Source organism: Molossus molossus, unplaced genomic scaffold, assembly GCF_014108415.1.
Source record: "Molossus molossus isolate mMolMol1 unplaced genomic scaffold, mMolMol1.p scaffold_m16_p_5, whole genome shotgun sequence".
Lineage (NCBI taxonomy): Eukaryota > Metazoa > Chordata > Mammalia > Chiroptera > Molossidae > Molossus > Molossus molossus.
The window spans coordinates 63,010,843-63,037,309 of NW_023425388.1; the positions used below are offsets into that span (position 1 = coordinate 63,010,843).

Consider the following 26,467-nt stretch of genomic DNA (forward strand, 5'->3'; position numbering starts at 1 on the left):
TCGATCCCCAATAGGGGGCGTGCAGGAGGCAACCTATTGATGGCTCTCTCTCACATCGATGTTTCTGTCTCTTTCTCCTTCTCTCTCCTCTCTGTCTAAAAATCAATAAAAATATATTTTATAAAAAAGAAAGAAAGAAAGAACGCGGGCTGGAGATGAAAGCCAGGGACCTATCTCCAAGGCCCTGGTAAGATGAATTGGACTTGATCCCGGGTGGCAGTGGGCAGTGGAGAGGTTTAAGCAGTGGAGTGACATCAAATCTGCACTTGAGAAAGAGCTTTGGCCACAGAGTGATGGGTGTGTCAGGGCGGGGCCTAAGGGGTGGTATAGTTAGGACCAGAGTGGTGACAGTGGGGTGTGGAAGGTGGCAGACCGAAGAGCGTTTTAGTTGATGGACTTGGCATATACTGGTGGCTGGATATGGGCGGGGAGGGGGCCTTGGGAGAAAGGGGCACAGCAGCCGAGTGGGGAGAGGATCCTGATTTTGGTTTTAGACGTATTTCTACTCAGCCACATCTGCTTTTATGAACCCAGCAAGTCATCTGACTATTATGCAAACCCATCTCCTTTTTCATGAGATGGAAACAGTGTGAGGTGCCCTGCTTGTGTTTGGTTGGGGAAGAATCAAATGAGAAAAAGGATGACATGACCATGGGGTGGAAACTGTGTCAAATCCAGCTCTGTGAGAAGCCAAGCGGAACCAGGGGACTGCTTTCCAGTCTGAGTTATGTTCTTCTAAGCCCAGGTACAATGAATGGATTGCAGCAGATGGTCATATGAAATATGTATAGAATAGGATACAGGGCATTGTTAACATTTAAAATGGCTTTTACTGATAGGAACCCACCAGTTCCAAATGCTAACCAATTCAAACAGCAGAAGCTCCCAATTTAAAGAGCAAACAAACATAAAATTTTTGCCTTCAATTCCATTTGACTGTAACAAGGAAAGGCGAGTATTAGTTCAGCCTCTACTTCTGGCTCATAGCTTTACCCAGGACTGCTGCGGACAGTGAGTATGGGGCGGGACCTCGCGCCAGCTGATTGATGCTGTGCTGCTGCCCCTCCTCACCAGCTCCTGGCCCACCGCTGGCTCCCGGGGCTGCCAGCCTCCTCCTGGCCCCAGGGCCCATCCACAGCTGCCTTCCTTCGTCCTGTCGTCCTGACGGAGTACCACGGACCGGGTGGTTCTGGAGGCTAGAAGTCTAAGATCAAAGTGTCGGCAGGTTTGGTCTCCTGAGGTGTCTCTCCTTGGCTTCAGGTGGCTGCCTTCTCACTCTGCCTTGCACGGCCTTGCCTGTGTCCAGACTTCCGCTTCTTATGACACCAGTCAAATTGGGTTAGGACCTACCCTGACAGTCTCTTTTAACTCCATTACCTCTTCTTCTTCTTTTCTTTTTTCTTTCTTTATTGATTTGAGAAAGAGAGGAAAGGGAGGGAGAGAGAGAGAGAGAAATATTGATGAGAGAGAACATTGATTGGCCACCTCTTGCAGGCCCCCTTCTGGGGATCGGGCCCATAACTTGGGCACGTGCCCTGACCCGGAATTGAACCAGTGACCTCTTCTTGGTGCATGGGTCGACACTCAACCTGTGAGCCACACCAGCTGGGCATTTAATTACCTCTTTGAAGGCCCTATCTTGTAGTCAGATTCTGAGGTATTAGGTCTTCAACATATGAATTTGGGGGAACACAGCTAAGTCCACAGCAGCCCTCCACAAAGTTCCTCTGATCAGATGGTTTTCCCCTCTCTACACAGGAGATCCTGGCCATGGCCGAAGCCTTTCTTTTTCCCTTGAGGGCCTCTCCCTTTTAGCTGGGCCCTTTCCCTTCCCAACAGCCCTGGATGAAGAGGGCAGGGGCTTCCTGGCTCAGCCAGTCGTGGGCACTTCCTGTTCCTCCCAGCATCCACTCGCAAGGGGTTTGGCTTTCCCGTGTTCTTCCTATCTAGCATCTTTGAGCTCTCCCTTTCCTAGCCTCCATTCTCTTCTCTGGCACCTTGGGAGAAACCTTAGCTTGACATTCCTCCTCTGTCTTCCTGTTTCTCTCTGTCCCTTTCCCCTCCGGAACTCTGGTGGATTAGTTGACTCCCTGTTTCCTTGAGAATCTCCTCTGGAGTGACTTCTGACACCCCTGCCCCACTCACCTGCCCTCTCCAGCACCATCCATCACTCAGTGCTGGTCATACCTAAAGCCCACTTCCCGTGCCCGCTGTCTCCCACCCTTGTACAGTGATCCTCCTCCGCCTGCCTCTCGGAGTCCTCCCAGAGCCCCTCTCCTCCATCCCAGCTCCGCACTGTGGACACCACCTGGGATCAGACCCTGGCCCTCCTCATCCTTCACTGCATTCTCTCCCCCAAAGAGCTGACCATCCTGTTTCCATTATGAATTGCATTTTTGATCCTGAAATCTTTCGCTTCCAGTCTCCATCTACCTCTCTCTGATCTCTGAGTTCTGAGCCTGGGCTTTTGCCTACATACAGATTAAATTCTTTCATCCACTACTTCCACTTGGACCAAGCCAAACTCATCTTTTACCCTCAAATTCCATAATACAGCAATATAACTCCCTGTTTATCCAAGCAAGAATTCTCTAAGGCTTCTTTATACCTCCCTCTTGTTTAGCCCTATTTTTTTTTTTTTACTTTTCCTCTGTGTCTTATTCATATTTTCTTTTCTGCTGCCATTACCAAAGCTGGGCCTGGATGACCAGTTCCTTCCAAAAGTATGGCAATAGCCTCCTAATTGGGTGTCCTTGTCCCCCAGGAATTATAGAGACCTCAGATGTCCTCTGGCCCAGTCAGACGGCTGTTTGTGTGAGGACTCCCTGACCACTGAGGACAGAGACCTAACTCAGTACTGCCCCGTGGAACTTTCTGTGATGACGGCAGTGTTCTATGTCCGCACGGTGTCATAGCCACTAACCACATGTGCTACTGAGCACTTGAAAAGTGACTACTGTGACTGAGGAACTGAATTTTTAACTTTCTGTCATTTAAACTACCATACATACTGTCTCCACACACCGCTCTCTAATCCAGCCCCGTGCTCTGGCCGACCTCCACCGACGCTCACCCTGATCCTCAGCCCTGAGCCGCCCCGTCCCTGACCTGTGGGCGGTTCTTCTGCCTTCGCTGGTTCAGATCCTCTCTAGTCCTCAGGTCCATCCTGTGTCCCACCTACCCCTTCCTAACCATCTCCTACCCCACAGTGGACAACCATGTCATGTCAGCTAGGTACATCTATTTTTTTAAACTTTCTATGTAACTTTCAATTTTGAAATAATTTCAGACTTATAGGGAAGTTGCAAAAATAGTAGAAATAAATCTTGAATACCCTTCACTCAGATTCTTCAAATATCATTTTATCATGTTTGCTTTATCATATCTTGTCTCTCCCTCTCTTTTTCCATCTCTTTCCTGCTACCTCTCCACACAAGTGCACACGCGCGCACACACACACTTTATGAGCAGTTGGAAAGTAAGTTGCATATGTTATCCTCTACACTTAAATTCTTCAGTGTGTATTTTCTAAAAACACAGTCTCTTATAAAAGTGCAATTGGGAGACCAAAACGCAAAATCAACATTGATACAATACTATCTGTCATTAATTGGACTTAGTCGAATGTTCCCAGTTGCCCTATATGGCAAAAGAAAAAGACCACGTGAGGACAAGCCCTGAGTTCTACATTCGGTTGTCTTTTCCCTCAGCACCCAGGCTAGTAGTCTGTACTGATTGGCATGTGCCTGGCACATGGCAGGCCCTCAGTAAGTTTTTATGAGTTGGATGGGTACATCAATAATGGTGTCAAACCAGGGTGAACTTGAGGGAAGCAGGCCTCACCCTGGGCTCAGCCATGTAACCGGTGGTCCTCAGCTCTCTGCCCTCAGCGTGCTGCCGTCAGGGGTCAGCCGTCAGGGGTCAGCTGTGTATAGGATCCTCTTGGGGCTCTCAGGGCAGCGGCGCTCTTCCCATTTTACTGATACACAGCTCACAGTCCAACGTCAGCTGACGTGTCTGTGGCCACAGAGCAGCTTGGTGTCTGAGCCAGGACACAGCGCTGCCTCTCTGGAACCCGCAGAGGCAAAGCTTTGTGGATGAGTAACTGTTAACATAACCCCACTTGTTCATTCAATAAGTAGTTATCAAGTGCCTACTGTGTGGTGGGCACATTGGGTATACAGCTTATACTTTCGGGGGAGGCAAAGGGCAAACAATAGCTAGATAGCTAGCTAGATAGTTAGTTTGTTATATGGTGGTAAGTGCCCTGGAGGAAAATAAAGTGGGGTAAGCATGATAAGGAGTGCTGGGGTGGAGGGTTGATATTTGATATAGAGTGGTTAGAGATCTCATTGGCTATGTGACTTTTCCCCAGTTTTTGTGCTAGGGTATAATTTGCATACAGTAAAATTCACCATTCTAGTGCAGTGCTGTGTACCTTGACTACCACCACAATAAAATATGGTTTCATTGCCTCAAAACATGTCCCTTCCCTCACCCTGGCCTGGTGGCTCAGTTGGCCAGAGCATCGTCCCACACACCAACTCTTATACATACACACATCATCAGGTGAGAATTTTTTAAAAATTATGTCCCTGTGCCTCTTAGTTGCCAACTCTTCCCCCACCAACCTCTGGCAAACACTAACCTAGTCTCTGTTCCTGTAGCTTTGCCTTTTCTAAAATGTCATGGAAATAGAATTATACAGAATGTAGCCTTTGATTCTGGCTTCTCTTAGCAGAAGAGATGAATTACCAATGAGATTCATCCGTGTTATGTATCTGTAGTTTGTTTCTTTTTATTGATGAGTAGTATTTCATTGTTTGGAGGTTCCACAGTCATCCATTCTCCAGTTGAGGATATATGGATAACTTTTAGTTTGGGGCAATTATAAATAAAGCCACTGCAAACATTCACATTCAGGTATTTGTTTGCATGTAGATTTCATTTCACTTGGGTAATAGGTTAGATAGCTTTTGAGTATGAAAGAATATGAAAACAGGTCATGAAGATTGCTGAGGATATTTTTGCATATTTTCCATTGTGATTTAGCCAAATGAATAGGTTTGTGCTGCAAAACTGGTCTGTTTGGGTCATTTTTTTTTTTTTAAATCCTCACTCAAAGATATTTTCCATTTATCTTCAGACAGAATGTGATGGAGAGAGAGAGAGAGAAACATTGATGGAGAGAGACACATCGATTTGTTGCCTCCCAGACGATCCCAACCAAAGCTGGGACCAAACTGCAACTGGGGTACGTGCCCTTGACTGGAATCAAACCCGAGCCTCTTTAGTCCACCAGCCAATGCTCTAACCACTGAGCAACAGGCCAGTGCTGGGTCATGTTTTTTATATATAAGTTGTTTGGAGGTAGAAATGGAGGAGACCATTGGTTAGTTCATTCATTCATTGATCCATTCAACAAAGATTAGACAAATGAAAGCCACTAGTGCAGTCTGTGACTCAAAGGCAGCCTGGGACCCTTGGTTTCACACCAAAGGCTAATTTTAGTTGGTTTATCTGACAGTTTCCTTTCTGAGTTTCCTGAAAGTTAGGGTGAGAGAATAGTGAGTTGGGTCATCATCACTGACATGGGTAATGGAGGCTGAAGCGTTTTTGAGTTTTTCTCTCAGTGGAGGCTTCGGGGGCCCCTCCAGAGGCCTCCTGAGAGCTGATACCCATTCCGTTGTTAGGTCGTCGGTGCGAGATTGCCAAATCCCCAGAAAGACACGGGAGTGAGGGCTGTGTCTGGACCGAGGGCCAGTGGGCAAGCCTGCATCCTCCTAGGATTCAGGACCTTCGTGAAAAAACAGAACAGACAGAAAGCAACCTATGAACTTCTTTGTTTCAGGTGATGCAACTGTGAAAAAGAAACCAGCCCCCAAGACACCTCAAAAAGCAGGTAATTGGCCATAGTGATGTGTGGGGGCAAGGGAGCCATCTGCCACGAAGGGGTTTTCTTTCCCCTGCTAGACTGACCCCTGGTATGTGGTCCCAGGAGGCCAACCCCTCCCTAGTCCAAGCTCTGCAATATTCAGGCGGAAGTTCTCCCTGAGCCTCTGCACAGCTTGGTCCCCAGCCTCTTTCTCTCCTACTTGTCTCTTCTCCTGGCCCCCACCCCCCGTAAGGACAGCGGCACACAGTGGTAGTGACTCTCCCATCCCTTCTGCAGTCTGCTTAACCCTGCACTCTGCCCGAAGGAGGTGATCCACTTTGTGCTGTTCAGTGCTCGGCTCTGTGTGTACTTGTCATAAGGAACCTTGTCTGTTTCCTTCAAAAGACATTGGGGGGCATGAGTCATATTGAGCCTCTCAGCCAGGGTGACCTGGAGGTTAAAAGGCAAGGTGCTGTTTAATTAATAAAGGAGTTAAGATATAGATTCAAAAAATTAGGGTAAGATACAAATTGTAGAGCTACCAATAAATGTGGAGAGTTATGCCATGTAAATAGTGCGGGCCACTCTGAGGGAATCAGAATAAAGAGACCAACAAGCCCAGCAGATCCATCAGCCCAGACGTCCTGAAGCAGTGATCACTGCCCTCAGTGTTACCCTGAAGCTTCCAGACAGAGAAGAGCAGCAGACCAGGGTGGACAGCAGCGTCAAGGAGGCCCCTCCTCCTCACTTTCTCCCTGTCCTCCCCAGCCATGCCCCCTCAGATCATTCAGTTTCCCGAGGACCAAAAGGTGCGTGCGGGAGAGTCTGTGGAGCTGTTTGGTAAAGTGACAGGCACCCAGCCCATCACCTGCACCTGGATGAAGTTCCGAAAACAGGTCAGTAAAAGGGGAGCAGCCTGAGAACCAGCCACACAGCCTCTAGGCTGAAAGGGATGAGCACAGCATCACTCTTTGTTGTAGGGGCCTTAGAAATGGGGAACCCTCACCTTCATCACCCACCCATCTCATCTGAGTTCTTAAAGTAACCTTCTCCTCCAAATCTACTAACTCCTCCTGCTTTACAATTTGTATAATAAAGTATGAAGGAAGAAATAGAAACCACCCTCGGTTCCCACCTGATTCTGATATCTCAGGCTGGAATTCTCCTCAGAGTCAGGGAAATGGAACCACTAACCTAAATGGCTTCTCAGACCCTGTAAGCTTTCTGTGATTCTGTGCCAGCCCCATGAACCCAGTCTGGTTAAACTTACCACATGCTGAAGGGATACAAGTGAATCTGAGTATTTGGATAGATAAGTTGTTGTTAAATAGAATTTTGGCTTGCTGGCCCAGAAATCAAGTACCATTCATAATCATGGTCCTATGGGAAAATGTTTGAAACTCCAAACAACCAGCTCTTTATTTTTTTATTTTTTAAATCCTCACTGGAGGATATTTTCCCATTTATTTTCAGACAGAGTGAGAGGGAGAGAGAGAGGAAAAATAGAAAGAGAGAGGGAGAGGAACATTGATGTGAGAGAGACACATCGATTGGTTGCCTTCCACATGACCCAGACCAGGGTCCGAATGAAGTACATGCCCAGAATCCAACCTGTGACTCTGGTCCTCGGGCTGACGCTCTAACCACTGGGCCGAGCCGGTCAGGGCTGGAACAGCCAGCTCTCGAAGGAACTTGCAGATCCCACATTGGCAGCGTGTGTCCATACGCACGATCCACAGAGGCTGGAACAGTGGGCTGGCACCGGATTGGAAACTACAGAAGTGTGAAGGTTTCTTCTAAGCCCTCTGTTGCCCAATTTCCAAACCATTCAAGTTGTTTTGAGGCCTAGAAATGGGAGGCTGGTACCAGGAAGGAAAGGAGGGTTGGTCTCAAGAAATGAAGAAGAGAAGCTGGCCTCCAGCATCCTAAAGCATGTTAGCTCTGGGCACGGTCCGGGCCAGTGTTGTCTGAAGTAAGGTGGAACTCATCCCTTTTCCGAGACCTGTGGCCGGGTCTCAGCTCTGTCTCTTTCTGTAGTGATGGAAATGTCTGGATCTGTTATCCAATATGTAGCCACTAACCACATGTAGCTATTAAGCACTTGAACTGTGACTGGCGTAACTGAGGAACTGAATTTTAAATTTTAACTAATTAAAAGTTATTATAATCGCTTTGTTGAAATAGAATTAACACCCCATAAAATTCACTCTTTTAAACTCACACTTTGAAGTGTTTTTTAGTATACTCACAAGGTTGTGTGACCATAACAATAATCTAATTCCAGAACATTATCATCAGCCTAAAAAGCAAGCCCAGACTCATTGCAGTCATTCCCTCTCTTCCCCTGGACTCTGGCAGCCATTCACTTACTTGTGAGTGGCTTGCAGAGTTCCTTCCCCCAGCCCTGCTTAGCACCCCCATGCCTGCCTATTCTGGGCATTTCATGTAAATGGAATCCTATAATATGTTTTCTTTTGTGTCTGTTTTTTTTCACTTAGCATAATGTTTTTGAAGCTCATTCATATTGTAGCATGAATCAGTATTTCATTCTTTTTTTTTTTTCTTTAGTGATTTTTTTTAGAGAGAAAGGAAGGGTGAGGGAGAGTGAGAGAAAGACAAACATTGATTGGCTGCCTCCTGCATGCCCCCCACTGGGGATCAGGCCCACAACCTGGGCATGTGTCCTAACCAGGAATCTAACTGGCGACCTCTTGGTGCATGGGTCAACACTCAACCAGTGAGCCCCATTGGCCGGGCACTACTTCATTCATTTTTATGGCCAAATAATATTACATTGTCTGGATATACCACATTTGTTTATTCATGCATTATTTGATGGATGTTTGGGTTGTTTCCACTTAATTAATTTAAATTTAAATAGCCACGTGTGGCTAGCGGCTGTGCTTTCAACAGCATAGAAGAGGTCAGAACCCATATGGCTGGGCTTTATGAGTGACTTTGCTCAGCGCGCTCTCCCACCATCTCATCCCAGAGCGGTGGAGGGAGCCTAGGACACTCCCGGACTCCTGTCCAGAGCAGCACTGCAGAGTTCCTTCTGCCAGCCCTGCTCAGCACCCCCAGGCCTGCCCCAGACCTGCACCCCTCTGGGTGGCTTGGCACAGAGGCAGCAGAGGAGGGGTCTTGGGGGAAACCCCACATCCCTTTGGGAGTGGGGGTCGGTTCCCCGTTCCGCTGCCGGCCCACGTCCCCAGCGCCTGCACCCTCTGCCCGCAGATCCAGGAGAGCGAGCACATCAAGGTGGAGAACAGCGAGAATGGCAGCAAGCTCACCATCCTGGCGGCGCGCCAGGAGCACTGCGGCTGCTACACGCTGCTGGTGGAGAACAAGCTGGGCAGCAGGCAGGCGCAGGTCAACCTCACTGTGGTCGGTGAGTCGGGAATGGGAGCCCTGGAAGTGGGGGTACAGGAAGGCAGAGAGGCCCAGGCAGGATGGTGGACTGCAGGGTCTCATCTCCCAGGGCACCTGCTCCTCTGTACCCATCATCTCTGCCTACAGCCTTCCATACTCCCACTTCATTTCTCTCTCCTCGGTCTCCCACTGCTGGTCTGCTTCATGCTCACTGGGACCTCCAGACCCCATGCACACACCTCACAGCGTTTTCCTCTTCCTGTGACTCCCCTCCTGGCTTCTCTTTCTTTCTACCCTTTGGAGACCCTGAGCTCTGCCCCTCCCAGCTCTCCCCGCCTGCTCTACCGCCTCCCCGCAGCTCAGTCCCCTTGAAATCTTCACCTCGAGTCAGTGCTGCCTTCCGACTCCACTGCCCCACACCTGAGTTTAGGGGTATTGTAAGAAGATCACATCGACCCACCGACTCAGTCTGGACTCTCACAAGATCCAGGCTTGGCCAAGGCATCGGCGCTGGTCAGTGCCTTCTCCCATTCTGAGATAGCTTGTCACCCTGCAGGCCTTGGCCTCCAGCTTCTCTGAGCATGACAGGCATCAGGCATGACCTGCATGGGCCCCACACCTGACTTCACGCTCCAGGCTCTGGGTGTGGCCCAGCTTTCTCTCCCTGAGGCTTGCTTTTCCTGCTCTCTGAATCCCAGCTTCTTGGGGTTCCACCCTCCGCCTTCTCTCTTCTCTGAAACTCCGCTTCTACTTCTCCCACAAATGTTGCCAGGGCTCTCCCGTCTCAGCCAACCACACAGGCTGCGTGACTCCTGCAACGCTGTCTGGCTCTCGCCACCCTGCCGCCTCTTCCCGCTCTCTCTTCATGGCGGCCTGATTTTGCTTCCTCTGATTTTGCTTCCTCACCACCAGGTACTCTTCAGCTCCCTGCAGCCTCCCCACACCCCAGGAGTCTGCTGGGATCACCCTTCTGAAGTCACTAAATCCACTCCTTTTTCTTATCCCCTATGTCCCAATATTGAGTTCAGTCTGTCTCCAGGCTGACTCTCAGGTTCACCTTTTCCTCTTCATCCCAGTTACTACGGTGTTCATGCCATTGTCAACTCTTTCCTGAAATACCCAGCGAGCTTGGTCTCCCACCGTCGTCAGGCTCAGGTCCTCATCCCACCATGTGGCAGGTGCTCTGGACAGAAAAGGGACAGCAGACAGAGCAGACTGATGGACAGTAGGCCACGTCCTTGCACATTATGGGCCTTCATACATTGTGATGTGAAGCCTTTGACCTGGTGTTTACAGGTCTGATCTTTCTTTTGTTTCCTTAGGTCAGGAGTTTTAAATCTGGGAAGCCGGTGTACCGGGGTCAGGAATAGGTTTCTCTTCTGCAAAAGACAGAAAGGGCCCTTTCTCCCTCTTGTTGTCTTTGGTGACTCCGGACGCTTACTTCAGTAGTTTCCTGTGGAGTGAGGAACATTTGGGGCGGGGGTTGGGGGTGTGTTGTAGGAACCCAGTCTGCCTTTACATTAAGACCTGTATCTGCAGAATTGACTTGGCCCCACGCCCTCACCTGTCAGCAAGCATTGGTTCCCAGTTTTTCTTGGTGTTCTCTCTCATGTGCCCTGCTTGAGGAACTTTGGGGTCCACGTTCTTGAACTGCTTCTCTGTGACCAGTGCCCCCTGCACTTGGCCAGCTCCTCTCGGTGCCATGCACTCCCCTCCCCCATCACCCCTGCCCGAGCTGCAGTTCTGGCCTTTTATGGTTTAGTTTCTTCTTCTCCTCAGCCAGCACTGACAGGCCCGCGGCGTGGCTGCCGGCCAGCTGGCAGGAGCAGCATGTTCAATGCCGTCCTGGGAGGGAATGGAATGGAGGGGAACGGGCTCTCTGTCTGCCCCCCTCGCAGAGCTAAGAATAGAATTGCTCAATAAAATGAGGACTTGCATTGATGCACACAGCAAAGCCACATTCATTCAGAGCCCGTGGATTTAGGGTTAGTGCAGAGTAAAATTGGATTAAGCTCAGATTTACCTGTGCGTCTCTAAGGACATCTGTGTCTTATCTGATCAGGGCTGAGATACTCGATGTAAAATGTAAATGAGATGGAAGAGGAATTGTTTGGCTTACTCTGGGCAGTTTTCAAGCCCTTTGGAAATATCCATTTACGGGCCCGCTAAGTAAGGCTGGCTTAGTACAGCTTCTGCTCGTCAGCAGTAGACGTGTCTTCTTGTACATTCTTTAAAGCACCACTCTCTTCTCAGAGAGTCTATGACTCCTGCTTCATAAACAGTAATAAACATTGGCCTTTCCCTCCGTTAGTTTAAATGAGTAATGTTCAGCTGTTTTAAAGGCTTATGATTAGTGTATGTTAAAAGGCAGTGAAGGGATTTGCAAAGCTCAGAGGGCCTCTGCCTGTGCCTGCGCCTCTAGTCACAACCTCAGAGGGGTGGGGGTTGCCGCTCGGCAAGAGAGAGCAGCCTGACCCAGGTGAATTCCTTTCTGTAACTTGTCCAGCAAGAGAAGTCACTTTGCATATCTTTAAAGGAGAAAAATATCCCTGGCCAGTTTGGTTCAGTGGTTAGAGCGTCGGCCAGTGCGCAGAAGGGTTGAGGGTTTGATTCCCCGTCAAGGCCACGTACCTGGGTTTCAGGTTCAATCCTGGGCCCGGTTTGGGTCATGTGGGAGGCAGCCAATGGATGTGTCTCTCTCACATCAATGTTTCTCTTTCTCTCCCTCCCCCCCTTCCACTCTATCTAAAAATCAATAGAAAAATATCTTCAGCTGAAGATTAACAAAACAAAAGGAGAAAAACCAAGTAGAGAGAACCCCAAATACCCAGTAATCACCAAATATTGTCTGAGCCTGGAACTTGTGTGATTTTTAATTGCAGCCCCTGCCATTCTGTGAAAGATGCAGGTGCCATTGATAGGAGGGCCACAGGTCCTCTTCAAGTGAGACACATCAGCCTTGAGATTGTTCAGGAGTGCGAACATTTGCTGAACAGAGAATCCTGGAGCTGGGTGCCATCAGAGACCTGTCCCTTGGGCTCAGCGTTCCCCCTTCTGTCCGTCAGGTCTCCAGGGAGCCATGGGAGAATTCCCAGGAACCTGGCACGCCGGGCCCCAGACACTGAGCCTGCCTCCCTTACCAGGCCGTGCCCGGGTCTCCTTCCCAGACGAAATACGGCTGTATCTTTAGCATGGAGGGCTGGCTCACAGGCTCTGCTCTGAGGGTTTTCACCCCTGGCTAGTCTGCCTCTGCCGGGCTCTGGAGGCTGTAAAAACTAGAAAGCATCAGACACAGCCCATGGCCCTGAAGGTGGGGGGCTTCCAGTCTCAGACCACTGCAGACTTGGGTCTTTTCTGAACCCCTTAATTCAAATCCCTTGAAAGCACGGAAGTTTCCCTTGGAATTAAAGCCCCTCTCTCCAAATGTTGCATCTTGTATCACAGGGGGTAACATATGTCATAATGTCAGTTCTTTCACTTTCAGCCCAGAGACTCTGAACAGGGCGGGGTACACATAGCACCTCTTTCACAGGACACATTTCTCAGTTTCCTCTGCTTGGCCAGCGCAGAAGGGGAGCAAGTCAGTCTGTGGAGTGCACTGCACTCATTATGTGAACCCACGTGACTGAATGTGTTTGATCTGACGTTCCAGGCAGTGTCTCTGGGGGAAGCAATGAGTGTGTCTTTCATCCTTCTTTAGGCTTTTTTACTTCTTTAGCTGGGTCTTGAGAGGACTTGATCCACTTGCCTCTAAGAGTATAGAGTAATAAACATCTTAGCCAACACCAGAAATATTTCTCAAAAGACCAATATATCTTTCAGAACAAACAGTTTTTCTAAGAGAACACACTTAGCAACCAGTGAAAGTGGTTCCATCACAGGAGGCGTCCAGAGTGGCCGCAGAAAGCAGCTCTGTCACAGGCCCAGAATCACCAGCGGACGAGGCCCAGGCGTGCGGCGCAGGGGATGGATGGATTCTGGGCAGAGCGTCCTCAGCGGGAATGTAGAAGCAGCAGGGCTCAGGGGCGGGGGAGAGAATGATGTGCATGTGTATGTGTATGTGTATATGTGTGTGTGTGTGTGTGTGTGTGTATGTGTATGTGTATGTATATGTATACGTGTATGTATATGTATACGTGTGTGTATATGTGTATGTGTGTGTATATGTGTATGTGTGTGTATATGTGTATGTGTATGTGTGTGTATGTGTATGTGTATGTATATGTGTATGTGTATGTGTGTGTATGTGTGTGTATGTATATGTGTATGTGTGTATGTGTATGTGTGTGTGTATGTATATGTGTGTGTGTATGTGTTTATATATGTGTGTGTGTATGTATATGTATATGTGTATGTGTATGTGTACGCACACACACAGGCGGAATGTTTTCCCCATGTGCACAGGGACGCCTGCAGGAGCGCTCTGGGTTTCCTGCCTTGCTGAGGAGCGGGAGAGTAGAAGTCCAGTACTTTACCTGGGTTTGCCTACTTGATGTTTGCAAAACCTCTAGAAGGAATATACATTTTAGCACCATGTTTTCAAATGAAAAAGACATAGTAGTCTTAGGAGTTAAGGAATTCACTGGCGTTCACATAGCTTATACATTCGCACAGCACAAAGGCATGGTTTTCATGGCTGGTTGGGGAGCCCTGCACCTGGAACTGCCCGGGAGGGATGAAGGCTGACTAAATACTGTAACCGAACCAGCGGCCTGCAGAAACCGAGTCTGAAAGGAGAGGAAAACTTTGTTCAGATGAGCAACTGACAAAATGAGCAAAGCTCAAGCACCTGGTTAGCGCAGCGGCTGCCGTGCTTGGCCTGAAGCTGGCAGCTCGCTGTCCTTGGCATGACTGGTGTGAACGGGAAGGCAGCCAGCCAGAGCGGCCAAGGCCCGCTGTCCTCGGCTCCTCCGCCGGCCCTTAGTCAGGGTGGTTGTGATAGGCTACTGTGGCCTGCCTTTGAAATTCTTTACCTCATTGTATGCCAGTCCTGTGAGGATGGAAGAGGTAGTGTGGGAGTAACTTTTAACATACGTTAAGTCAGGAATAAACACAGTAATGATGACAGTAATGGTTACTCAACCAGCCACTTTTCTAAGAACTTTTTATAATCACCTTGTGGTCCAAGGGCTCTTATTATCCACATTTTACAGATGAGGAAACTGAGGCACAGTAACAAATAGTGGATGGGGTCAGAGCTGTGTGCAAACCCGGATCTGTCTGCTTCAGAGTTCACCATGTTATACTGCCTCTCAGTGAGCAAGCGTTTCTCCAGTCTCAAAGAAAGGAGTCTGACCCCTCGTCATGTCACAGGTCACTGTCCTGGGGCCTGAAGAACACACACACACACTGAACTCTCTTTCAAAACATATTTTTGATAGGAAGCAGTCCACGCCTGCTGGTCAGCTTCCTAGATCTGTTTACTCTGAGAAATGTGTTTATGGCTGGGACAAAGTACAGGAAATCGTAACTTGTAGACTGGAAAACTAGTAAAAAAAAAAAAAAAAGGGAGTTTTCGCCCAGCTGGTGTGGCTCACTGGTTGAGTGTCAACCCATGCACCAAGAGGTTGCGGGTTCGATTCCCGATCAGGCACATGCCCAGGTTGTGGGCCTGATCCCCAGTGGGGGGCATGCAGGAGGCAGCCGTCCATGTTCTCGCTCATCAATGTTTCTATTTCTCTCTCCCTCTCCCTTCCTCTCTCTAAATATCAATAAAGAAAAAATATTTTTTTAAAAAAATGTTCTTCGAGCAAATAGGTATTTATAGGGCTTTCTTGCAGACCCGTTTGGGTGTGGGTGGGAATGTGGAGGAGGGAACCAGAGCCAGGACCAGGGATGTCAGCTTGAGTTCTCTAGGCTCCTCCCCCACAACAGACGTAATTCTAAAACTTCCTCTGACATTCTGAAGAGCTGGGTGATATCGTGCTCCTCTCTCCCCAGACAAGCCAGACCCCCCCGCCGGCACACCCTGCGCCTCTGACATCCGGAGCTCCTCGTTGACCCTGTCCTGGTACGGCTCCTCGTACGACGGGGGCAGTGCTGTACAGTCCTACAGTGTCGAGATCTGGGACTCTGTGAACAAGACGTGGAAGGAGCTCGCCACGTGCCGCAGCACCTCATTTCACGTCCAGGACCTGCTGCCTGACCGAGACTATAAATTCCGTGTGCGTGCAATCAACGTGTATGGGACCAGTGAGCCAAGCCAGGAGTCTGAACTCACGGTGGTGGGAGAGAAACCTGAGGGTAAGCTGCCTTCTCTTCATCACTGGCTTGAAGTAAATGTGCATGAACTACCTTGTGCAGGTAGAAATCTGGACTGAGGGGGTGCAGTGGACCTGGGAAGACACCTATGGTCACAGGCAGTCTTTTGGGATCTTGATTTTCAAGGTTGTGATACTAATCCATACTTTAAAAGAAGCATGTGTAGCCCTGGCCGGTTTGACCCAGTGGTCCAGAGAGACCCAGGTTCAGTTCCCGCTAAGGGCACATACCTCAGTTGCGGTTTGTGTCCAGCCCTGGTTGGGTCGTGCAGGAGGCAGCCACTAGATGTGTTCCTTTCATGTTGATGTTTCTCTCTCTCTCTCTTCCACTCCATTCGAACAAAAAATGGAATAATGTTTTCAGGTGAGGATAAAAAAAAATTTAATAAGTAAATAAATAGCCGTGGCTGGTTTGGCTCAACAGTTAGAGCAGCAGCCCGCAGTCCCAGGTTTGGTTCCCGCTAAGGGCACGTACCTCGGTTGCAGTTTGTCCCCAGCCCCGATTGGGGTTGTGTGGGTGGCAGCCAGTTGATGTGTCTCTCTCACATCGATGTTTCTCTTTCTTCCTCCCTCTCTCCCTCCTGCTCTATTTGAAGATAAATGCAAAAGTGTCCTCGGGTGAGGATTAAAAACAACAACAACAACAACAACAGCAAAGTAAATAAATAAAAGAAGCACATGTAACCTTTCAAAAACTATTGAACCAGCAATTTTGGCACACTGCCACCAGGGGGCAATGGTGTGTTCATCAGGAGCATAGTCCTGGAAGGCAGGAGCTCGGCAGACCTAAAGTTTCAATGTCCCTCCTTCCCCTCCTTCTCTTGCACTCAGATTTCAGTGTCTACTCGGTGTCAGGTTCTTGGGACACAAAGATAAGACAAGTTGCTTAAAATCTAACTAGGGGGACAGCCTTGTACACAGCTAACTATAGCGAGATGGGCTACGTCCTGTTCCAGCGGTATAAACACATTGCGAGGGAAACGTCAGAAAGCATGAATAATCTTGCCGTGGAAGTTGAGGAAAGCTTCCTGGAGGAAGTGACACTTACGCCGAGTCTTGGAGAAATGAATGGGCTTCCAAGAGACAGGGAAGATAGGAGAGACATTTTTCACAGAGGAGAATGCGTGAGCGAAGGTACAAAGGGATGGAAAGGCGTGGCATCTTGAGAAGCCTGTGAGTGGCCCCGGCATCTGCTGTGTGAGTCAGGACAGGAGGAAGCAGCCCTGCAAGGGCAGTCTAGAGCAAATTGTGAAGGTCACCAAAGATCTAGGGCAGGGGATTGATGTGATTGGATCTGTGTTGTCGTTTTTTATGCAACCTAGTATTTATTTCAAGTAGCATACGGAGTCCAGCTAGACAGACCAATGTGTTCCTAAGACTTTTGAAATGTCTCCTTTTTTGGGAGATTAGATATTTTTTAATTCTTTTACCATGTGCAGCATTATAATTCAACATCTGTATACACTACAAAGTGATCACCACCATGCGTCTAGTTTTTTAGGAAGAGTAGAGCTTTGCTACTCGAAGTGTAGCAGCAGTCTTGGGATCCGGGGAGTTTGTTGGAAATGCAGACTCTTAGCACCCCACCCCCAACTCTAGTCTCTGCTGAACCTTCAGCATTCACCCCCTACTGCCACCCCACCTGGCTTTAGTTTTTGTTTTTGTTTTTTAAATCCTCACCCTATGGATATGAGAGAGAGAAAAACATTGATGTGGGAGAGACACATTGATTGGTTGCCTCCTGCACAGCCCCAACCAGGGCTGAGGATCAAACCTACAACCCAGGTGCGACGTGCCCTTGACTGGGAATCAAACCAGAAACCCTTTGTTCATGGGCCAGCGCTCTAACCACTGAGCAACACCAGCCAGGGCCCCCTCCCCTGGATCTGTATCATATGAAAGCTTGAGAAGCTCTAGAGTGGAGGAGGGAATGAGAGTGGAGTCAGTGAGACACCAGCTGGTTCTCGGTGGTGTAGTCCGGAAGGTGGTAAGGGTATGAACTAAAGTCATGAGGTAGAATTGACCATTCTTGATGGCTTTTTGAGTAGGAAGTTGAAGGAAAAAATTAGAAGAGTTTAAGATGACTCCCAGTTCCTGGCTTGGGTAACTGAACACAAATTCAAGAGCCATTAGAAGTTTATGGTTATGACTCATGGTGGCTTACATATATTACGCACTTGCTACACGCGAACAGTATGTTAAGCATTTTATATGAATCGAATGGTTTCATGCATCTAGTCAGGGAAGCAGGTACTGTCATTACCCCGTTTTGTAGGTGGGGGTGAGGGTCAGAGGAGTGAAGCTGCTTGCCCAAGGCCACAGAGCTTGCAAAGAGTGAGCTGGAGCTCGAACCCAGAGCTGGCTGACCCAGAGACTGGGCTTCTTTGGTTGGACTGATGGAGGCGGTCAGGCTGCCTCCCGGTGACGTGGAGCTTAGATAGGAGGGAGTCCAGGAGAGTGGGGAGCAGGCAGGTTAGAAGGGGGTGTCGGGAGGGGCAACCAAATTGCAATCTGTGTGTTGTTAGCATATGTCTTCAAGAAGAGGACTCCCTCCCTCTTGGGAAAGTGCCAGGGAAAAGGGTACAGCAGTGAGAAGGCCTTTGTCAGCTGGAAAGGAAAGCTTCCAGGTCCTTCGGCACAGACCAGGAGAAACCTGAAGCCCTGATGAGCCCACACGGGGAACCAGAGGCCACTGCGGTGAGGTGCAGGCGGCCAGGACGGCAGCTTCCAGGGCTGTAGGGAGAGCCCACGGGGAGGGGTGGCTGGGACCGTCTGGCTCCAGGCAGGTGGTCTCTCCATTCTTCCCTGCGGCCAGCTAAATCCCTTCTGTGATCCTCAGACGCCCCCTGGGGCCCCTCCTGGCTAGGAGCAGACAAAAGGAAATGTTGAAACTGCCTGCAATCCAGAGAAATGGTCCAGGCCACCCAGGGCTTTCAGTCTGGAAGCTGCTCCCATCCCCATGCCCAGCTGGATTATGGGGGGAGGGGGCAGAACAGTTGGCCCAAGGGGCAGAGGCTAGAGGATGGGTGGGAGGGTGGGGTAGGGGGCAAGGGTCCCAAGCGAATCCCTCTGGACTGCTCAGATGCTCGTTAGTGGTACCTGGGGAGATCACCTCTCATACTCTGGAAGGGAAATGACTCGCAGAGAAGTGAGGTGTCGTGTGTGCGTGTTAGGGAGGGATGGGCTGGGTGGTTATGGTAGGTCATTCTGTGGAGCCAGTGGGGATGGTGGTCATCACAGTGCAGTGCAGCTAACCCTCCCTCCAGGGGTCCAGCTGATAGCAGCGGGCTGTCCCTTCCCCACGGCCCCCACTGCCCCCCGCCTCTGCCTGTACACTTCTGTTCTCTGCGTCACCTGGACCTCTTCATTCCGCCTGCGGCACCCAGGCCTCACCTCCATTCACTCGCCCAGTGAGGCATCCCCTCCGTTCCAGGCGCTGCTGGGGGCACTGGTGGAGGACAAAGCACAGGGACCCCGCCCCGCTCCGGTGGCCTCCTTGTGCCAGAGCTATTTCTCCAACTAGGATCCCTAACCCAGTAGCTCCCCTCCCTGTCTCCCCAAACTGAGTAAACAGAGCCCCTGCTTCAACACAGCTGCCCTCCCAGCCCAGCCCGGTCTAGTCTAGATCTTCCCTCCCTCCCTGCTCAGCTCTAACTCTTAATCCACCCTGTTCTTGCTCCAGACTGTAATTTGTTCCGGTGCATAACAGTCATGAGCAAACAGCTGTGATATGGCTTCTTGCAGAGTTGGAACCTCCTTGCAGCCCTGAGGACAGTTAGAGATGCAGGACCTGAAAGGCCCCACGGCCAGAGCTCAGCCTCACCCAGTGCTGCTGACTCTGCCCCAGGCGGCAGCTGCGCTGGCCCGCAGAGCCCTCTCTGGCCATGGGGTGCCCTCTAGTGACCGATGGGCATAAAATAGCCCTCGGCTTCAAGGTCACCGCTCTGTCCCAGGGCTGCCTGCAGTGCCCTGGGAGGGTCTTGAGTGCTCATCTGGTCCTCTCCTAAACACCTGCCTAGGGCAGTGAGGCTCGTGTGCCTGCAGAGATAGCTGAGAGCCGTCGTCCAAATAGTTTTCCACGGAGCTCTTGGATTTCATAGCTCTTTTGGAATAGATGTTTTTAAATGTTTTACTATAAGTCCCACCTACTGCAGTTTCGCTCTTTCCTGAGTGGAGAGGTGGAGGTGGCGTGGTCACCTCTCCTTACCACAGCCCTCCACGCTTGAAGAACGTGGCTAATTGAACTGTGGCCTTTGCCCAGCTCCTCTCCTGCTCTCCCGGCGCCATTCCCCCCTCAGGGCGGCAGCAGGACGAGAGGAGAAGGAAGGGAACCGTCTCAGCTGGAGCCTGGGTCTGGGAGTCACACAGGAAAGACTGCAGCGTGACAGTGAGCCAGAAAGAGGGGTGTGAACTCCCCGAGAATGACCTCGGTCCTCACAGCTGACGTACCGGGAAGGCCTCCTGCATCTCGACTGCCCGTGAGAGGTGGGAGGTGAGGGCAGGGGTGGTGTTTGTGACGAGGTCAGGACGGCTAGCTCTTTGGCTTCTATCTGCAGTCGGTGTGCTGGGAGGCCCGTTCTCCAGTGGCTCTCCCTGTTCAGGGCTCACTGGGCCCCGGCGACAGGTCTTCAGAACCCCCCCCCCCCCCCGGGGCTCACAGCCGGGTGCTGCTCCTTCGCGAAGTAGGAAAGGACAGGGGCTCCTGTGAAAGATGCCAGGCCCGGCGAGCCCGTTTTCTTCCTTCTCTAGTCCTGCTGCTCCTTCCACACCAGAGCACGTGGGACGGGAAGGAGCCAGACAGGCATCTTCAGCAGACTCCTGTCCCAGATGGGGTCAGGACGACGGCCCTCCCTGCAGTGGAGAGTTGTTGTTAGCTTTATTTGGTGCGTAAGGCCCAGCGCGGCGACTGGCACCCAGGGTGCTCACCGAAGGATTGCCGAATCGATTTGAATCTCTTGCGGGCTGAAGAGTCCTATTTGAAATTACTGTTGTTGACCCTGTTTGTTGTTCTGAGACATGGGTTCCACATACCCGCAGCCTTCTTCCTATGGGAGGTATAACACTCACTTGTTCTCTCAGGTTATAGTATTCATTTGTTAATAAAAGTCTGTAATCCTAATCTCACCCTTAGCAATTGTGACTTTTAAAAAAAATCATGTCTGCTTTAAGCACTATTTACAATAGCTAAGATCTGGAAACAGCCCAAATGCCCATCAGTAGACAAATGGATAAAAAAGCTGTGGTACATATACACAATGGGGTACTATGCAGCTGTAAGAAAGATAGATCTCTTATCCTTTGAGACGACATGGAAGGACCTGGAAAATATCATCCTAAGTGAAACAAGCCAAACAGAGAAAGACAAGTATCATATGATCTCACTTATTTGTGGAATATAATGAACATAACAGTCTGAGGAATGGGGTAGTTCCAAAGACGTGGAGGTGGGGTATAGACTGATAATCCCCAGAAGAGGGGGTAGTGGGGGAGAGAGATAAACCACAGAACTTGCCCTGGCCGGTTTGGCTCAGCGGTTAGAGTGTCCGCCTGTGGTCCGGAGAGGCCCGGGTTCGGTTCCCGCTAAGGGCATGTACCTCGGTTGCAGTTTGTCCCCGGCCCTGGTTGGTCGTGCGGGTGGCAGCCACTCGATGTGTCCCTTTCACGTCGATGTTTCCCTCTCTCTCTCTTCCTCTCTCTCCCTCCCACTCTGTCTGTACAAAAAATGGAAAAATGTCCTCGGATGAGGATTAAAAAAACAACAACAAAAAAAAACAAAAACCCCAGAACTTATATGCATGTATGCATGAACAGTGGACATGGACAACAAAGCTGGGGACAGGGTGGGGAGGGGGGGGAATCAGTGGGGGGAAAAGGAGAAACATCTGTAACAAAAATAAATTAATTAATTAAAAAAGAAAAGAAAAGAAAATCATAAGGAAAGGAAAAAAAAAAAATCATGTCTGCTTTAGACTTCTTTCCCTGCCAGAGAGACCTAACCTTCCTGATCGTGCTCACATGGTAGCTCTTCCTTTCAATGCCCTCCATGCCTCCTCCTGCTCCATCTTGACTGTCTAAGTGCCAACAGCCAAAGCTCCAGACGCAGAGGACCCCATGCCCACCAAGGGCAGAGTCATAAAGCCTGTGTGTGGCCAGTGCACGTTTGCCCATGACTGCCTCCTGCTGGCCATGGCAGTAGGTAGGGGCAGGGGGCTCTCGTGCCTGGTTTAACTAGAGACCCCTGAAAGGCTGACCAGTTACATTCTCACTGAGCACAGGGCTCCATTACCGCCTTCCGGGTGTGTGGCTCCTGGGTGCATCCTGGTTGTCTCTGAATTTGACAGCGTGACTCTCAACTCTCAGGTGGGGGATTCAGAAGACTTGATCAGTTAGGCTAACATCCTAACAATGTTTGTGAAACCTCTCATCTGAGAGTCCCATCTCTCTTACACTTTTAATTCTTCTTCTTTTTTTTTAATCCCCACCTGAGGATATTTTTTTATTTATCATCAGATAGAGGAGGGAAGGAGAGAGAGAAACATCTATGTGAGGGGGACACATTGACCGGTTGCCTCCCACATGACCCGACCAGGGCCAGGGATCAAACTGCAACCAAGGTACGTGCCCTTGACCAGAATTGAACCCACGACCGACTCATTGGTCAGCAAGCCCGACGCTCTAACTGCTAAGCCACGGGCATATCCTTTTTATTCTTTCATGGCATTTTCCTCTCTGGGACAAAATATTCCTCCTAAACTTGTTCATGGTTGGTTTTTTTAAACTATAGTTCATCAAGAGTGTTTTAAGAACTCTGAACAAATTATAGCCTCTCTTTCTCCTGGTCACATATTTATAAACCCCCCCACATTCCTGTTTCACAGTGAGGGGCACTTATTTTGTATAAGGAACCGTGTCACTTTTCTTTAGATTGTTTGCTTAAGTTTCAGTGATTTGTTCTGCCCTCAGCCTGATGGAGAGGCTCACGGTCCACATCTGAGCTGCCCCCTCTGCCCAGCCCACACCCCACCGCAGACATGCAGCCTGCAGGGCACGTGGAGCTCGGCACATTCGCACATACTCCTCCCGGCCGGGCGGTGTCTGAACAGCCCTCCGCCCCCCGCCCAGGAGACCGTCCACGTGCGGTGTCCTTCCTGTCCTCAGCTGCTCTGCAGAGAGCTTCAGCAGATCGTACCCTTTCCCCGTCTTGTTCACACGCACACACACATCTACACCTCACTCTTTCACTTCTCTTGAGTCTTCGTCTGTCTCCCCGGGAAGGTCCCTTGGCTTCGCCTGTCAGCCAGGACACAGCCCACATCACGGCTGAGGGACACAAAGCACATTACGGAGCATGGTGTCTAGAGCTAGCCAGTGACCCCAGAAATCCCCTAAAAACACAACTCCTTCCTCTTACAGATGAGAAAATAGAGGGAGGCCCAGAAAGGGAGGGCACATAGCCAAGGTCAAGAAGCCAGAGTGGCCCTGGGGCACAAACCTAGGCCAAGGCCAAGGCCAAGGAACTGGAGTGGGAGGTGGATGTGTCCTGCCGGACCTGCCTGACTCCTCCACCCTCTCACTCACCCCTGGACGCCATGTGGAGCCAGCATGGGCTGGCTGTGTCCCCCCTCATCACACCCCACAAACACCCGTCGGTTCCGTTGTGATGTCTCCCACCTCCTCACTGTGTTTGTCACTTCCTTTCAGTCACAACCCAAGGGCTACTTTTCAGAATCATCGCTCTGACTATAACTGCCCCGGCGGTGCCACCTGCTTCCCTGTGCACTGTGACAACACGCGCTTGACTGTATGACACTCGTCATGGGCGTGCCAAGCAAATGTGTTTTTGCTTCTCCAAATAAGTTATAAGTGCCAAGAAAGAAGGAAATATTGTGCTTCTGTGTATGTTGTTTTGTATACCCAAAATAAGTGGCCAGGTACTTGGTACATGCTGAAACTCCTTAAAAACCAGTTCAGTACGTGGCTAAATGGATTTGGTGTGAGCAGCCATCATCAGTGCTGGCTTTGGGGCCAGAGCAGGAAGGACTGTCAGGTTCGGAAGTCAGCGGGACGGGAAGAGAGGTGAAGAAGGGGGTGTCCAGGGGACCGTGAGGGTAGAGAGGAAGGGATGGAGGCGGGAGGTAGGGATCGGGCTGGGGGGGGGGGCAGTATCTGCCAGTGTGAACATGGCCTTGTTGCATCAGGAACTGACTGACCACATGGCAGTGCCCAGGACGCTGGGCTTAGTGGTCTCACAGGCCCCAGCAGGTTTTGCTGTCAAGAACCTTCAGTACTGATCACCCGTGTCCTCTCTGCCCCTCCTTGTCTCCCCCTCAGAGCCAAAGGATGAAGTGGAGGTGTCAGATGACGGTGAGTGCTGGCCACCTGTCCTCGGGTCGGCTCTAGGGGGGCAGGGGGTGAGCAAGGCATCTGAGGGCTCACTCCCACCCGTCCCCCACTCTGCAGATGAGAAGGAGCCTGAAGTCGATTATCGGACGGTGACGGTCAATACCGAGCAAAAAGTGTCTGACTTCTACGACATCGAAGAGAGACTAGGATCGTAAGTGGAGTGGGAAGTGCCCTTCGGGCCCCCAGCGTGAGGGTGGCCCGGACCCCGCAGTGGAATTCCGTGCCTTGTCTTCCTGCTCTTTCCCGGGTTTGCCAACTGCGCAGACTGACGGCCGCAGAGGCAGGAGGGTGACGGTGCTGCTCGGAGCATGCCCACCGGGCCCTCCTGGGAGCCGCCGGCGCTCTGTGCTGCCCAGCTCCGTGGGGCTTGGGCAAGTCCTTCCTTTGCTGTGCCTCTGTTCCCCGCCCAGGCCTACCCCGAGGACACCGGGTCTGGATCGGACTGCCTCCAGCATCCTTCCAATGATCCCCAAAGGTAGTCAGGCCTGACCCAGCGAGCCTGGCTTTCGGGCTTCAGTAAAACGCACACCCTGGAGACGCACAGCTGGCCGCCATGGCTCCTCCAAGTCCTCCCCGGGGTTGAACCCCAACCCTGAGCTCTCATCACAGCCAAGCTGTGCCCTCCAGCAGCTGCACCCCAGCTGTCAAGCTGTCCGCCTGCCACCGATACTATTCCTGGAGGAGGAGTGCGAGGGGGAAGTAAAGGGCGGGGCTCCGCTCTCAGTCCCGCCCCCCGCAGTCCATTGGGGCTGTGTCAGAGGACCACACAGCCCCTGTCCCCCGGTGGGCCGCGGGCCCTCCTGGGCTGTCCCGGGACAGTGCTGAAGAGTGGAGTGGAAGGAAGGTAGCCGCTCGGACATTCTCTGTGTTTGGGGAAGACTTCCTCAACTCGACTTCATGGGTCCCTCTGGGGGGAAGGGGAGAGAAGTCCATCAGCCAAGCCTGAGGCCTCACCGAGGAGGTGACAGTCCTGAGAAAGCAGCACAACTGGCCATGTTCGGTGGGGGTACGGGGCCGGCGTGGCTGAGGCTGACGTGATAGAGAGAGTAGGTCTGCAGTGTTAGAAATGCATTTCGTTGAGCTTGAGCAGGACTGGCAACCCTCTTCTGTAAAGGGTCAAATAAGGGACATTTTAGGTTTTGCAGGCCATGCAGTGTGTGTTGCAACTACTCTGCACATTGGAGCACGAAAGCGCGTAGACAGTAGGCACACACACGGGCATGCCTGTGTCCTCGTAGGACTTCATCAAATCAGGCCGGATTTGCCCCACAGGCCATAGTGGCTATCCCCCGTGTAGTGGAAAGCTTGGCTGAAATTGCCTTTTCTCTCCTTCCATTTGCAGTGGGAAATTTGGACAGGTCTTTCGACTGGTAGAAAAGAAAACTGGAAAAATCTGGGCAGGGAAATTCTTCAAAGCATATTCAGCAAAAGAGAAAGAGAATATCCGGCAGGAGATCAGCATCATGAACTGCCTCCACCACCCCAAGCTGGTCCAGTGCGTGGACGCCTTCGAAGAAAAGGCCAACATCGTCATGGTCCTGGAGATGTGCGTAGCCCGCTGCCCAACAGCCAGGAGCTGTGAGCCTGGGAGGCCCCCAGTTTGTCCCTCACAATCCACCACAGCCCCTCTGCTGCAGGCAGGGCTGAGATATGCAGGACACTCCCAGCCCATATGGCCAGGTGCTGAGCACTCAGCACAGCCCTGTGCACAGCCCTGGGCCTGCCCACCGCAGCCCCTGCTCATTTCCATAACAGTGGGCAGCTCTCTGAGGGCCCTGTCCCTTTGCACCCTCAGCTCCCTGTGAAAGGGCTCCTCAGTTTCCTTCTGGGGCATTCGGATCTGGAGGCGGCTTTAGAGGGGGAGGGGAGGAACAGTGCAGCGTCCAGACGAGCCTGTGAAAGAGAAGGGGCCCAGGGCTGAGGGCTCAGGATGTGGGAGTGTAACCCTCGCCCCCGTCCTCTTGCACCCTGCGCGCCCGGTACGCCTGTGTGTACCTTCCTGACTTCACAGTCACCAAAGAACAGCGCCTTCTGTGCTGGGTGTACAAGGCAGGGGGTGGATCTCATGACCTGTAGCCAAGGCTTTGCTTTTCCAGTCTCTCCGCTAGTCCCATTTCTCCACCTCTCTCACCTCTGAGTGGCTGGCAAGCACACACGTGCACACACACGTGCACACACACACATATACACACAGACGCACATACTGGTGTCAGTAAGTCAGGTGGCCTCTACAGTGTCTGCATTTTTTTTTTTTTTATCCTCACCCGAGGACATTTTTCCATTTTTTGTTCAGGTAGAGTAGGAGGGGGAGAGAGGAACAGAGAGAGGGAGAAACATCGACGTGAAGGGACACATCGAGTGGCTGCCACCCACACGACTGACCAGAGCCGGGGACAAACTGCAACCGAGGTACATGCCCTTAGCGGGAACCGAACCCGGGTCTCTCGGGACCGCAGGCCGACGCTCTAACCGCTGAGCCAAACCGGCCAGGGCCAGTGTCTGCATTTTTAAAGAATTTTTTTTCCTTTTTCTAATATGACTATTTCTAATATATGATACT

At 50.9% G+C, this 26,467-nt stretch overlaps 1 protein-coding gene across 2 annotated transcripts in view; it reads left to right on the top strand.

Moving 5' to 3' along the window:
• MYLK (myosin light chain kinase) overlaps positions 1 to 26,467 on the top strand; it is a 178,591-nt gene that overhangs the window by 121,308 nt on the left and 30,816 nt on the right. For both annotated transcript variants that reach the window (XM_036242952.1, XM_036242953.1), the window contains exons 18-24: positions 5,852 to 5,902; positions 6,644 to 6,771; positions 9,110 to 9,263; positions 15,185 to 15,487; positions 23,836 to 23,868; positions 23,965 to 24,058; positions 25,250 to 25,453. In XM_036242952.1, coding sequence (XP_036098845.1) covers positions 5,852 to 5,902; positions 6,644 to 6,771; positions 9,110 to 9,263; positions 15,185 to 15,487; positions 23,836 to 23,868; positions 23,965 to 24,058; positions 25,250 to 25,453 — 967 coding nt within the window. The remainder of the gene's footprint in view (positions 1 to 5,851; positions 5,903 to 6,643; positions 6,772 to 9,109; positions 9,264 to 15,184; positions 15,488 to 23,835; positions 23,869 to 23,964; positions 24,059 to 25,249; positions 25,454 to 26,467) is intronic.